The sequence below is a fragment of the Quercus suber genome, unplaced genomic scaffold, assembly GCF_002906115.3.
Source record: "Quercus suber isolate HL8 unplaced genomic scaffold, Cork oak 2.0 scaffold_240, whole genome shotgun sequence".
Lineage (NCBI taxonomy): Eukaryota > Viridiplantae > Streptophyta > Magnoliopsida > Fagales > Fagaceae > Quercus > Quercus suber.
Genome location: NW_027069697.1, coordinates 872883 through 887819, shown reverse-complemented (window position 1 = coordinate 887819; position 14937 = coordinate 872883). Strand labels below are relative to the sequence as shown.

General features: G+C 35.9%; 1 protein-coding gene, 1 long non-coding RNA gene and 1 pseudogene across 2 annotated transcripts; all 3 read right to left on the bottom strand.

Moving 5' to 3' along the window:
• Window position 1: 1 nt before the first annotated feature.
• LOC136070535 (uncharacterized) lies at window positions 2–540 on the bottom strand. Its single transcript, XR_010631754.1, has 3 exons — window positions 391–540; window positions 120–318; window positions 2–16 (listed from the first exon to the last, which is right to left on the bottom strand). It is a non-coding gene; the product is annotated as an uncharacterized LOC136070535 (long non-coding RNA).
• A 1891-nt stretch (window positions 541–2431) lies between these two features.
• On the bottom strand, window positions 2432–5708 carry LOC112000477 (uncharacterized). The gene is given in 3 exon segments (XM_024032616.2): window positions 2432–3119; window positions 4937–4994; window positions 4996–5708. Coding segments are annotated over 3 exon segments (987 nt in total). The 3' UTR covers window positions 2432–2903.
• Window positions 5709–5830: 122 nt separating this feature from the next.
• On the bottom strand, window positions 5831–7218 carry LOC136070541 (uncharacterized; annotated as a pseudogene).
• Window positions 7219–14937: the final 7719 nt, after the last annotated feature.

The window sequence follows — 14937 nt, the reverse complement described above, 5'->3', positions numbered from 1 at the left end:
GCAATAACGCCGGTTCCTGCAATCATTTCTCAACCTCTTCACTAATATGCACAAATTATAAACCATTTCTCACATCAAATCAAAATTGCTACACTTTCAACCAATCATAAATTCATTACCTGATTGACTCGGTCATGGTCGTACCCGTTAGCTTCTTCTGGTGCCCGGATTGCACGATCCGGATTCGGGTCAAGAGAGTTGTTGTTCTGAGCTCCGGAAACTTCCAGAACCTGCTCCGAGCTATGATTCTCAGACATTTCAATCGCTCATAATCGAAACCGTTGCCACTCCAGATCCGTGAGATTCGAATAACGAAACCTAAGAGATATGAATTCAAAAATCTAGAATCTGGAAATGAAACCCTAGAAACGGGAAATTATTGTATTTGACCTGTGAATGGAAACGGCGTCGTGTTGTTGCGGTGATCGGACGGTTCACGATGAGCTTTATATTTGTGATTTGAAGACTTTCTAAAGAATTGTAGTTAGTTGAATCTGGAAATTGTTGCACGGAGTAATTAGCAAAAACCACCCAGTCAAATTGAAATTGTTGCAAGGAGCAACTGTTAGTAACTTGCTTCCTCGGCTTGGATATGAAATTAAGAGTTTCAAACGATGCTTGTTGTAGGAGTGAGTAAGTTTTGAGAGTTTTGGGAGTGAGGGTGAGTTCTAGGAGTGATAACTAGTTTGATCCGTTTTGGAATGTTTTTTTTTACTTATTTGGTGTTAGAGTAACGGAGAGTAGAGAGGTGGGTTACGGCTGGGTAACGGTGACAAGCACAAGTGGGCAAAGTGTCAAACTTTAAACCACAGGTAGGCACATAGAAATCGGGTCAAACCACAGGTGGGTAAATTGTAATTATCCCATAATTTTATTGCAGACAAACATACCCAATGCTCACCCTTTAAAGCAAACATTGACGATCCAAATTCCAAACTAAAGAGCTTCTCCCAGAAAAGGAAAAAAGGATCACTCAAGTTCATACCATTGAAAGTTGCAAATAAAACATTATTCACAATCCAGCAAGTTTTCTCAAATCTCGACCCAATGCCTAGACACATACCTAGGTGACCAAGAATATTCAGGGGCAAAATAGCAGTTTCTACTTTCTAGCAAGTATTCCTCTTTGGTTTGAAGTACCACTTCTCTAAAAGAGCAGACAGCATATACACTAACCAATACCTGGCTCTAAGCCCTCAAAGGGGGATATACCTGGACAAGGCTAAAAGTAAATGCAGGCACACAATTTGAGTTTAACGAATTTCTAATTTTTTAGTTAACAGGGACTAACTTTGCAGCAAAATAAACTCGTGAAAAATATTAACAATTCCACATTGAACTATTAAAGTAATAGAAAGAGATGTTTAAAAGGGAAGAATAACCACATACATCTAGCAAAAAAAGGCATAGGTTTTGCAAGGCACCTCAAACTATATTTGGAAGAGCACCAGTTCCCATGGCAAGTAGGAAGAGGCCATAAGCAACCAAAAAATGGGGACAAAAGTATAGTCATTACATCAAGGAATTTTGGTAAACATATAAACCGGCAAAACAAAATATCTGAAATTTACCATAAAGATCGTAACAATCTGACAAGTGATAGCTTATACAACACGTTACATGAATCAATAACTTCTTTTAAAAAGAAAATGCTGATAACATACAACTGCCCTCAACTTTCTGCTCTCACTAAACCTTACTAATTATGAAGCCAAAATTTAAATGGAAAAAAAAAATCACAGTAATGATTTAAGGGGGGGTCTTAATCGACAAGGAAACTAGTTAAAAAAGTTTATCGATAAGATTATTAAAACTGACAATGTATATGACGCAAATGGTCTCCCAGAAAAGGAAAAAAGGATCACTCAAGTTCATACCATTGAAAGTTGCAAATAAAACATTATTCACAATCCAGCAAGTTTTCTCAAATCTCGACCCAATGCCTAGACACATACCTAGGTGACCAAGAATATTCAGGGGCAAAATAGCAGTTTCTACTTTCTAGCAAGTATTCCTCTTTGGTTTGAAGTACCACTTCTCTAAAAGAGCAGACAGCATATACACTAACCAATACCTGGCTCTAAGCCCTCAAAGGGGGATATACCTGGACAAGGCTAAAAGTAAATGCAGGCACACAATTTGAGTTTAACGAATTTCTAATTTTTTAGTTAACAGGGACTAACTTTGCAGCAAAATAAACTCGTGAAAAATATTAACAATTCCACATTGAACTATTAAAGTAATAGAAAGAGATGTTTAAAAGGGAAGAATAACCACATACATCTAGCAAAAAAAGGCATAGGTTTTGCAAGGCACCTCAAACTATATTTGGAAGAGCACCAGTTCCCATGGCAAGTAGGAAGAGGCCATAAGCAACCAAAAAATGGGGACAAAAGTATAGTCATTACATCAAGGAATTTTGGTAAACATATAAACCGGCAAAACAAAATATCTGAAATTTACCATAAAGATCGTAACAATCTGACAAGTGATAGCTTATACAACACGTTACATGAATCAATAACTTCTTTTAAAAAGAAAATGCTGATAACATACAACTGCCCTCAACTTTCTGCTCTCACTAAACCTTACTAATTATGAAGCCAAAATTTAAATGGAAAAAAAAAATCACAGTAATGATTTAAGGGGGGGTCTTAATCGACAAGGAAACTAGTTAAAAAAGTTTATCGATAAGATTATTAAAACTGACAATGTATATGACGCAAATGGATTCTACAACTCACCAATTACTCTGACTGTAACAACTTATGATATAGACCACAGCCAAGTCATTGGAAAAAATGCCTCGTCTTGCTAGCTCATCACTCTTGTGATGCAGACTTCTAGTTGTCAACTATATGGAGGTATCCAAATTGCAACATCAAAATAATGAATGCCCTAGTTCAGGTAACAATGCCACTATTACTGCTCCCATTTAGTTCTTGAAAAAAGGTTTTGGAGGCTTCATAAGTGGACCAGCAGATAGCAGCAGCAGGAGCGTGAAAAAGCATCCTTGGAATCCATCCCCGCATGAGCCCTCTGTATCCATCCTTTTTAATTATTGTTTGAAATACATCTCTAATTGAGCCACTTTGAAATCTGTCACATCCGCAAACACCCTGTACAGCCAATGTAGTTTTTCTTCAACCACTTTTTCAAATTATTCATTTTTCCCTATTATATATTGTTGAATGATACAGTATACAATTGAGCAGGAATGCAGGACCAAATATTATGAATGCCTCATGAGCACCATTAAGAATACAGGACCAAATATTATGGCCTCATGACCCTGGTATCAATTAAATTGACCAGCTTTCAGTTAACTAAGAAGGTTCCCATTACAATAATACAAATGGATATGGATATCTCTTGGCTGTCTTTATGTTCTGTTATTCTCGGTTACATGCAAATCAATAAATTTGTGACAGTTGTCTAGTGTGTCTTTACTATCCTAAGGCTTTTGGTTCCATGCTTCTTCACATAGGAGGAGAGAGTACTAATCTAAGAACACCTGCACAGATACAAGCAAGGTACAGGTACAGATACGGTATGGCGACATGGCAATTTTTGAAAATACAGGACACAGTTATGGCATGGATACATATACTAATTAATTATAAAATATATTTTTATTTATATTTTCTATACATTGTTAAGCATTTATTTTTCATATAATGTAAAAATATATCAATTTAAGAGCAATAGTTTATGACCCGTGTAATTTGTTAATAGAGTAAATTAAAAACTACATGTCACTTGAAGTTGATACTTGCCCATCTAAGCAATTGACTAAATAATAAAAAAATTAATACAAAAGTGCATAAAGAGATAAGGACGGTCTTTGGGAAAATCAAATAAAATGGGAGGCTTTTAAGCTGTTTGGCTTTGGCAGAGAAACCAAGAGAAACTGAGGTGAATGTAAATACAGCCTGTACTCGTCCCAACTTCAATGTAAAATTTAAAACAAAACAAGCAGAGCAGATGAAGAAGAGCAACTACAAACAGTGGCTAAAAAGGAAATCTGAGTGGCTAAAATGAAGAAGATGACAACACTGTTGATGGTCTGGCGAGCTGATACTTCAATAACGGTGACTAGTTGGTGTAAGTATAAAGTTTTGACAAGAAAACCTATTTAAATTTGTACCAGCCTGAAATGCAAACACTGCTGAAAAGCTCTAAAATCTGCTAGCCGAAACAAGCCGGTACACCCCGGTATTTGGGATGGTATGAAATCGTCTTCCTTGCCTTTAGTTATTTATTTATTTATTTAATTTTTGCCTGAGGCATCCCATCCAAGTCCACGCATGCAGTCGTGTTCAAGGAGTAAGCCGTGTCCCGTACGCATACAACATGGGCACGGCAGGCAAATTGCCGTGTCCATGCTTTCTTAGTACTAATGCTCAGTGATAAGTACAAAGTTAATTATGGAGGTTCCACTCCATTGTGGCCACCATTTTGAGAAATTAAACTTCACCAAACATAAATCAAGTAGATAATAAGTCTAGACAATTTGGTTTTGCAGCAGTAAACATTAATAAGGAAAATTGCAATGCATGAAATTCAAATACATCCATTCTTTCAGGGCAATGATTGCTGCTCCATTCTCAATGGAGATCAATTTTTTTTTTTTGTAAGTATTCTCAATGGAGATCAATTAAAATGACTAGCTTGTATTTTGGTAGCACGAGTAAATATTTGCAAGCAATATCTTTTTTCCAAATTACAGTTAGTTTCTAGGATTAAAGTATACAGTAGAGTAAGCATAAATACATGTGGCTTCTGCTTAATTCTTGGGTTCCTACCTTAATTCAAACTCAACTAAAATTGACATACTGATTTCAACAATAGCACAGCCTAAGATAAGTCCCATATGAACAAATCTTAAAAATCAAAACAAGAACTATTCAAAGTTACACAAAAAGATTGATCATACCTGACACTGCAATTGGGTTTTGACCACATCAAGCGGTGTTGTCACTACAGCAGCCAAGGCCCAGCAACAGCCCAGCAGTGGCATGAACAACCAACCGCTCGTCACTTGCATTCTCCGGTGAAATCTCCATTAAAGCCTTCTTTGCAGCCTCGTATGTGGCAAAATGCACTGCAGTAAACGGCGCATTCATCAACACCGTGGTCCTATATGATGCGTAGAATGCTCCAAAACCTTCCTCACTCAACACCCTCTTCACACAATCCCACACCCCCTTATATGGACTATTACTCAATTGCAGTCTCTGCTTCACCATATCCATGGGCGTAAACACGGCATCGCTGGCAACAGTGGCGCACACGCCGGAGACGGCGTGTGCAGCCGAGTTATTCGGGTTTCCACCGGAGAAATACTTCTTACATATCTCGTAAACCGAGAAATACACTGCGTGGGCTGGTCCTGCACCAAGACCCATTGCACCAATGCCTCTATAGAGCCCAGCAATGCCTTCTGACTTCAAAATCGACTGAAGGGCTTGTCGAACACCGACCGACTTAATCGGGCACGACCCGAGAGCCTGCATATGGGTCTTAACTGTGTCAACCGGGAACATGGCCATGTGCTCAACCGAACCAGCGATTGAACCAGCAATCATGAACTGCCAATAGTGGAGGCCATCGTGGGTTGAAACATTGAGCTCTGGGCGGAAATCTGGGGGCTGTGGAACCGGAAGAAATTCCGGGTTTTTGAACTTGGCGGTGGCGTCTGTGGCCATTAAGATGGGTTTAGAGAGGAAGAGATAGTGGAATTGGGATCAAAGGTGTAATGGGTATTTGAAAAGATTGAATTTTGTGGTGGGTTTGGGGCGGATTCGATTTGAGAGTTTTGGAAGTTAGGGTTTTGGATTGAAGGAATTGGGGATTTTAGTTCTAGCTTTACTGCCATAAAGCACAGCTAATCCCCAATGACATATAGGGTTGTCGTATTTGTTGTTGACATGTTGTGATGGGGTTTGAATTTATTGCGTGAAGAGGATGGAAGGAAATTTTAGCTGACGCTCTGACAAAGCAGAAATTAGGGTTCCAAAGATTTGGAAGAGATTTAGGGTTTTTTTGGTCAATNCATTAAAGCCTTCTTTGCAGCCTCGTATGTGGCAAAATGCACTGCAGTAAACGGCGCATTCATCAACACCGTGGTCCTATATGATGCGTAGAATGCTCCAAAACCTTCCTCACTCAACACCCTCTTCACACAATCCCACACCCCCTTATATGGACTATTACTCAATTGCAGTCTCTGCTTCACCATATCCATGGGCGTAAACACGGCATCGCTGGCAACAGTGGCGCACACGCCGGAGACGGCGTGTGCAGCCGAGTTATTCGGGTTCCCACCGGAGAAATACTTCTTACATATCTCGTAAACCGAGAAATACACTGCGTGGGCTGGTCCTGCACCAAGACCCATTGCACCAATGCCTCTATAGAGCCCAGCAATGCCTTCTGACTTCAAAATCGACTGAAGGGCTTGTCGAACACCGACCGACTTAATCGGGCACGACCCGAGAGCCTGCATATGGGTCTTAACTGTGTCAACCGGGAACATGGCCATGTGCTCAACCGAACCAGCGATTGAACCAGCAATCATGAACTGCCAATAGTGGAGGCCATCGTGGGTTGAAACATTGAGCTCTGGGCGGAAATCTGGGGGCTGTGGAACCGGAAGAAATTCCGGGTTTTTGAACTTGGCGGTGGCGTCTGTGGCCATTAAGATGGGTTTAGAGAGGAAGAGATAGTGGAATTGGGATCAAAGGTGTAATGGGTATTTGAAAAGATTGAATTTTGTGGTGGGTTTGGGGCGGATTCGATTTGAGAGTTTTGGAAGTTAGGGTTTTGGATTGAAGGAATTGGGGATTTTAGTTCTAGCTTTACTGCCATAAAGCACAGCTAATCCCCAATGACATATAGGGTTGTCGTATTTGTTGTTGACATGTTGTGATGGGGTTTGAATTTATTGCGTGAAGAGGATGGAAGGAAATTTTAGCTGACGCTCTGACAAAGCAGAAATTAGGGTTCCAAAGATTTGGAAGAGATTTAGGGTTTTTTTGGTCAATTTATGAATCAAATATTCATTGCTGATTTTTTCTTTTTCTTTTTTTCTTTGGAGAAACTAGAAAGTACTTTGTGAGTAATCCTATAATTACAAATATTTTTACAAACAATTACCGGTTGTTCTTATTACTTTTTTGGTTTTCTTCTATTAAAAAAATTGATTTTGGTTTGTGTAATGGGGGATAAAGAATAAGATTTACAAATATTGTCAATTATTCGGACAATGGGGTGAGGAGGCAGTCCGCACAAGATGGAGAATGGACTGTCACGGCCGAAATTTGGGCCCAATAAGAAGTGGTTTTAGTGGTTATTACTTATTAGTCATTACGTGCAGGTGAAACAAACCGCCTGGACAACTTCTAGTAGTTTACGAGTACTGCCCACCAAAGAAAAAGGGGTAAATTACAAAGTTGGTAATGTTCTTTAAATCTTTACCTCACATCTTAATTTAGACTTTAACATTTTAAATGTTATATTAATATAGTCCTTACTATCATTCTTTAGACGAAAAATATTGACGTGACAAATAGTTTTTGCCACGTTAACAAACATCTGTATTGCTACATTAGATTAAAAAAAATATAACAAATTAAAATTTGCACATGTGAGATTGCATTAAACTAAAGAAGAGCATAAACTATTTTCTCAGCTCCACTCATCAACTATTTTCTAGATAACCAAACAGAAAATAAGTAACCCATCACACAATACACGAAAGTAGAAGCAATTTTGAGATTGATTTTTGCAACCCATCTATTTCCTCTCTCTGTCGATTGTGAGTTTGGAGAGCAAAGGAGTGGTTTGGGGCTCACTTCCTAGAACTTGTAGAGTTTTTATTCAATCATTGCATCTATGGTTGCGTTTGAATCGGGTGAAAAGCATTTTCGGAAATGCTTTTCAGTATTTATGGGTGTTTGGTTGTGCACAGAAAATCAATTTTCTGGAAATTAATTTCCGTTGACCAATGGTCAAGGCTGAAAATCAATTCCCCTTCCATTTTCACTTCAAATCCAATTTTCCAGAAAAGAGAAACAGAGCACGAAGAGAGAGAGAGAGAGAGAGAGAGAGAGAGAGAGAGAGAGGAAGGAAGAAACGGAGAGCCCAGATCGAAGAGAGAGAGCCCAGCTTGCCGGTGCGAGTTCGCCGGCGAACCCATCTTCACGATCGCCACGACCCACCAATCTTCGAACCAGAGCTGGAGATTCACGAACCCAAAGCCCAAACCATTTGACCCAGACCCAGGCGTTCGACCCAGACGTTCGATCCATCGTCTTCGACCTTCGACCGACGACCCAGACCTTCGACCCACACCTTCGACGACCCAGACCTTCGACCCAGATGTCGTCGTCGACCCATCGCCGAGACCCAGACCTAGACCCATCTCAATTTTGTTTTTTAAAGTTTGATTGTTGTTATTGTTGTTGCTGGAATCAATTTGTTGTTGTTGTCGCCGAAATCAATTTTTTGTTGTTGTTGTTGTTGTTGCCAGAAAATAACATTTTCCTAATAGAACCAAACACATGAAAATATTTTTCACAACAATTTTCATAATACAACCAAACACTTGAAAATATTTTCCTTTTCCGGAAAATAGCATTTCCGAAAAATAGGTATTTTTCAGAAAATATTTTATTGGAACCAAACGGACCCTATATCTCAAATTTATAATTTCCACTTTTCACACTCACACCTTTCTCTTTTATTTCTCCAAATTCTTGTTCCCTTTTGGACACAAGTAGGTATATTCGTTTCAACTTTTCAAGAATAGATGCTCCTTTGCAAAAACCTTATATTAAATCCTTTTTTTGTTTTCCTTGTTTCTTTTTGTGGTCTAACTCTTGTTTTAAGCGTATTTCTCAATATGAATAACTGGTTTGTTGGTTCAAGATTGGGAAAAGGACATTGTAGTAGCTTTGCTAGGAACCCGATGGTTCTTGTAGCCGAGGGAAACACCTTTCCATTTGGAGACAAAGGGAGGAAACAAATGGATTTGTAAAAATTAATCTCAAAATTGCTTCTATGTTTATTGTAATGGGTTCTTTTTTTTTTCTTTTTTTTTTCTTTTTTTTTTTAATTTTTTTTTTTTTTTTTTTTTTTTTTTTTTTAATTTCATTCCAAAGGTAGTACATGTTTAATCTAATGTGGCATAAAAAAAATGTATATATATATATATATATATTTTTTTTTGTTTGCCATTAGCCATGTAAGCATTTTTCATCTATTACTTAACTGCGGGGACTATTTTGATACAATACCAAAATGTTTAGGGACCAAATTGACGTATAGTGTAAATGTTAGGGATCAAATACATAATTTTCCCAAAAAAATCTAACAAACAAAAGTTGTGGGTACCTAGGCATGCTCGGGACGTCCTAAGCATGCATGCAATCACCTAGGCAGTCCTCGGACGGTTTTTGCAACGTCCTAGGCATGCATGGCAACATCCTAGGCATGCTTGGCAACGTCCTAGGCATGCTTGGAAACGTGCTCGGACAGTATCCTAGGAGTCCCACATCGAAGGAAAACCCTCCCACTTGCTGCCTTATAAGCTTTGAAGCGGAAGTAGTGTACCATTAGTTTATAATTATTTGAATAACTATAAACTAATGGTACACTACTTTCTTCGCTTCAAAGCTTATAAGGCAGCAAGTGGGGATGTTTTCCTTCGATGTGGAACTCCTAGGACACCGTCCGAGGATGTTTCCAAGCATGCCTAGGACGTTGCAAAAACCGTCTGAGGACGGCCTGGGTGGTTGCATGCATGCCTAGGACGTTCTAAGCATGCCTAGGTACCCACAAAAGTCAAAGGCGTTTATGAAGAAATTGCTAAATCCATGGACTTGAAAAATCAATGTGAACAAAATGGAGGTCGTTTGTACACTGCATTTTTACTAAAATCAGTTTCTTACCTTTTATTTCAATCTTATTATAATTTTGACAAAATTTGTCAACAAACTTTGTTGTAGTCAATAGTTATAACTCTTATTAAAAAAATTAACATGACTATTATTTGTTCTTAATTTTTTTAATACAAATGTCAAATTTTGTAGCAAGCGAATGTTATCTACTATTTGATCCATTAAACTTATTTTTTATGTATACTTTCAGACTACAAAATTTTAAAATTTAAACATTTGATTCATAACATAACTATTGATTTTTAATTTTCTAAAAATTTTGTAAGCATAAATGCCGGACACAGGAAGAAAATGTAATCCATTGATGGATTTTGTCAAAAATTCACATCCAATAAAAAGATATTAAATGCAGTAAATAGTCGAACTTTCTCCTTATAATAAATAGAGTTAGCCAAATAGCAAAATAAATTCATACATTCATAAACTATATACTCTTGTATTAATGTGATAGAATGGGAAAATTTAATGTAATATGATTTTTTTTTTTTAATTATGAAAAAAATTGAAAGAAATGGGGTGAAGATAATCATTTTAGAATATTCTTTTTAACTACCGCACACCCTTAGTGCGATGGTCACTCTACAAGTATAAGTGCTTGTGGGGTGTGGAGGGCAAGAGCCGGGGTTCAAGTCTCCAAGAGAGAGTTTCACACACATATACATTTAGATTATGATAGAGTAGAAATTCTATCTTGTATAAAAAAAAAAAAAAAAATCATTTTATTCATTTATTTGGGAGTTTTAATAGAATGAATAGAAAAATCATTCCCTTGTTTGAAAATTTAAGTGAGAGAATGGAGTGGATAGTAATAGGATGAAACGCTCATTTTTCCATTTTCTCTTAAAACCTAAAATTTTTATTTCCTCCAAAATTGTTAAAAATCGAAGAATGTAGAATTAAATTTAATGAAATTTTAACTCAAACTCCCTGAATAACTTTATATATTTAGCCCCCTCTTTTTTTTAAAAAAAAAAAGGTACAATGTTTTTATAAAATGATTTCACTTCATTCCTTTAATGTTTCCAAACAATGTTACATTTCATTCATTTATTTTTAAACATCCATTATTTGATTCTTTTCCATTTCTTTATTTTCTTTTTCTTTCCACTACTTAAAATACGATTTATTCTATTTTATTTCTTTATGATTCACCCATTTCATTCTTTTATTAACTCTCAAGCAAGATCAATATTACACAATAAAAGGCCCATGGAGAGCTTGTATCGAGCTTTTCACAGTTGACATGATCTACAATACATAGGAGGTGTCTTCTATCCAAATTTGATCTTCTTGTCCAAATTGGAAATGCCTCGCCATATCATAGGCAGCATGATTTGCGTCCCTACTGATTTGATCGAAAGATCTCATAAAGTAGGAGCTACTCATTCTATTACCTTTCTCAGTTCGACCAAATCACCAAACCTAGACCACAAGTTACTATTGCAAAGGATATATATATATATATATTGTCTAATTATGAAAATTATGTCAGGGTAGTTATTAGTAGGCATTTAATATAATTATTTTTGTATATAGAACCATATATTCTAGTATTAGGCATTTATTATAATTATGTTTGTATAAAATTATATATTTTAAAGAAAAAATGATGTACCAAGATTTTAATAAAGGTATAAAGTATGCAGGGATTGAGACAAAACTTTGAGTTAGGGGGCGGTTTTATTGTTGGCTATGTGCAATAGTTTCAACTTTTAACTTTGCTACTACTTAGGCTTAGCTGTTGAGATTTTTTTTTTTTTTTTGGGATAAGAAAAAAATTATTTTTGTTTAGAATTTTTTAAAGGGCGAGTTATTTATTTTGGATAAAATTGGTTGGTTGAGCTTTTTTTTTTTTTTTTTTTCTTTTTTAGTTTGACTATTGGTAATTTTTGTTGTTGAGCTATTTTTTAGTTTTACTAGATTTTTTTTAATATAAATTATTGATATGATAAGTGGTTACTAGTAGGTGAAAAACTGATGAGAGTGTGGGCTCATTATGCAAACTAATAAGAATTTGTTACAAAACAGAGTATAAAAATGTTGTAAAAAAGTTTGTGAGTATAACATTATGTTTAAAAAAATCAATGATATTGTTTAAGGGGAAAAAAATGTAATTTTATAAAAAAAATTGCTAAAATTAGTATACATATATATAATAATATTTTTTTAAAAAATGGGGGGGGGGGGGCAATTGCCCCCATTAGTCCAATGATACCTCAGTCCCTGAAGTATGTGTTTGAGCTTGGTGAGAGGGTGTAATTAAAGTATATGTATGTGTGTTTAGCAATTAATTTATTTCTCAAAAAGATTCTAATGAAGGTTGATTATAATTTATACCAAAGGTTTTGAAACCCGGACCGGACCGTATGGTCCGACCAGAAAAACCTTGAACTGTATATTTTTGCGGTTCTTTTAGCCTCAAGAACCGTTCTATAAAAAAAAACAGGGATTCGTGCGAATCGCGGTCGGACTTCACGGTTCTGAGAACCATGAACGGTTCTCGCGATTTCTTTTTTCTTTTTCAACAAATACCGGCTGAAATTAAAGATGCCTGCATGGAAACTTTTTTCAGATCTAGAACCCAAAGATTTGTGAGGGAAAAAAAACAAACTGAGAAGAAGAAGATGACAAAGTAAGGGTTGTGCGAAGTAGAAGTAATAAGTTAGCAACGCAATACATATCGCCAATCACAGCCTTCAACTTCATCTTCTGCTTCTATTTCTTCTTCTTTCTTCTTTTTCTCATTCTTCTCTTTCTTCTTTCCGTCTCAATTGCTGTGGTTTTTGAGTTTCTCCCCCTTCTCTCTGTTTTTGCTTCTTTTGAATTCTTTTTTTATATTTCCAAAGCCCCTTTAGGTGACTTGCATTGGGAAAGAAGACAACTTTTAATTTTTAAATTAAGAATTTTACTAATGTATGCCTTTAGGACACACATTAATTTTCACTTTTCAAAAAAAAATTTTCAAAAATTGATAAATTAGTTACAATTTTTTTAATTCTCAAAAAAATATTTTTAAAAATAGAAAGTTTAACGTGACTTAACCGGATCCTTTAAAACAGTCAGAAAGTTGGCCAGCCACAAAAAGTTGGCCATAGACTGAAGCTACAAACGTAGCTAAGGAAAAAAGCCACCTATATAAAAAGTTAACTCCGGCCATAGACTACAGCTACAACAACGTAGCTAAGAAAAGGACACCGATATAAAAAATTAAATCCGAGATGCCATCAGCTTTTGGTACTCATTCAGCAGGTATGGTACACTATGGATATTATTGCCCAGTGCACAAGATAGCCAAATAACGGAGTTGTTGAGTTTTGACCATTCAAATTTTATTTTTATTTTTTATAGAAAAGACCATGCAAACTATGCTATATCATAATTGTGACAAAAAAAATTATGACATATTTTGTAACACTAAATTTTTTAGGTATAAAAAAATTATAAATATTAATTAAAAGTACTTATAATATTTTATTTTATTACTATCACGAGTTTAACTAATCAACATATAAAAAAAATATTATATCTATGTGTGCTTAGGATATGATATTTCTTATTTGTCCTGTGAAAATTATGATATGAAAAAATACATTTGAAAGATAGATTTCTATATTTAATTAGGTTATTTAATTTAATTTTTCTATTTATACTAATTTAATATATTTATTTATATTTAAATAATTATTAAATTAATTATGACGTCATCACGGTTCAACCCTGGTTCAATCTCGGTTCGACTTTAAAAACTTTGAATCTCTCCCTTTTACGGTTCAATGAACGGTCCGAGTTTGAAAACCTTGATTATACCCTGATAATCAAGATTATCACAATTTGGATTTTATCCCATATATTTTAGAGGCGATTAAGATTTTACTTCTTAAAATTTAGGAGTGTTTTGATTTTACATCATAAAATTTTGGAATTTGAGAGTATAAAATCCAAACACTCCCTAACTTTAGGGGATAAAATCCAAATTTTGAAACATCAGGATGTAAAATCTAAATACCTCAAACTTCAAGGGGTAAAGTCCAAAGTTTGAAATTATAGGTTGTAAAATCCAAACACCTGCAAACTTTAGGGATACAATTTGCAATTTACCCTTATTATTATTATTATTTTTTTTAATTTTTTGATAGGAAGACTTCAAACTTTATTAAAATCATGAAACACAAGATACATCATATAGAAGAGCTTGCTCTAAAAAACAAGGATTCTCTTCCATCCAAGTCATATAGTCGTCAAGATTTGACGCATATTTTGCTAACAAATGAGCTGGCCTATTTCCGTCACGTCTAATATGTGAAAAATCAATTTGTGAACCAACCCCATACAACCCCATTATACCCGAAATAACATTTGCCACAGAGGAAGGAGGATCAGATTGACCACTCAAGGAATTATACACCACCAAGGAGTCCCCTTCCACAGTAAATTCAGCAATCCCAACATCCTTTGCAAAACAAATTCCAGCTTCAACAGCCTTCGCCTCCACCTCCAGTGCTCCCAACGGTGAGTTAATTTTTCTACTCAAAGCTGCTACAACCAAACCATTAGAGTCACGAATCACCACTCCTACACCTGCTGTCTTCTGCATTTTAAACACCGCTCCATCCACATTAACTTTGTACTTCAACCCCATCGGAGGTATCCAGTGAGGTATCGGAGTTTCTGGGCTTGTGAATCTCGGGGACTCGGTCGTCGCTAAATATTCCGCAAGATAGTGAGACGTCCACTGCACTATTATTATTATTGTTGTTGTTGTTATTATTCTAAAAAGAGTTGTTAAAATTCAGCTAATCTAGGAAATATTTATGCAAAAACTCGAACTTAGGTTTTTTATAAAGGTGATACAACTCCTAATGTATTACTGTTTATCCATTGATGGATATGATTTATTCGTCACTATTGAATTTGTCTCTTGCATGGATTTATTGTTAGAAGATGGAATGCAATGGCTGTTTGGACTTCTCCAACC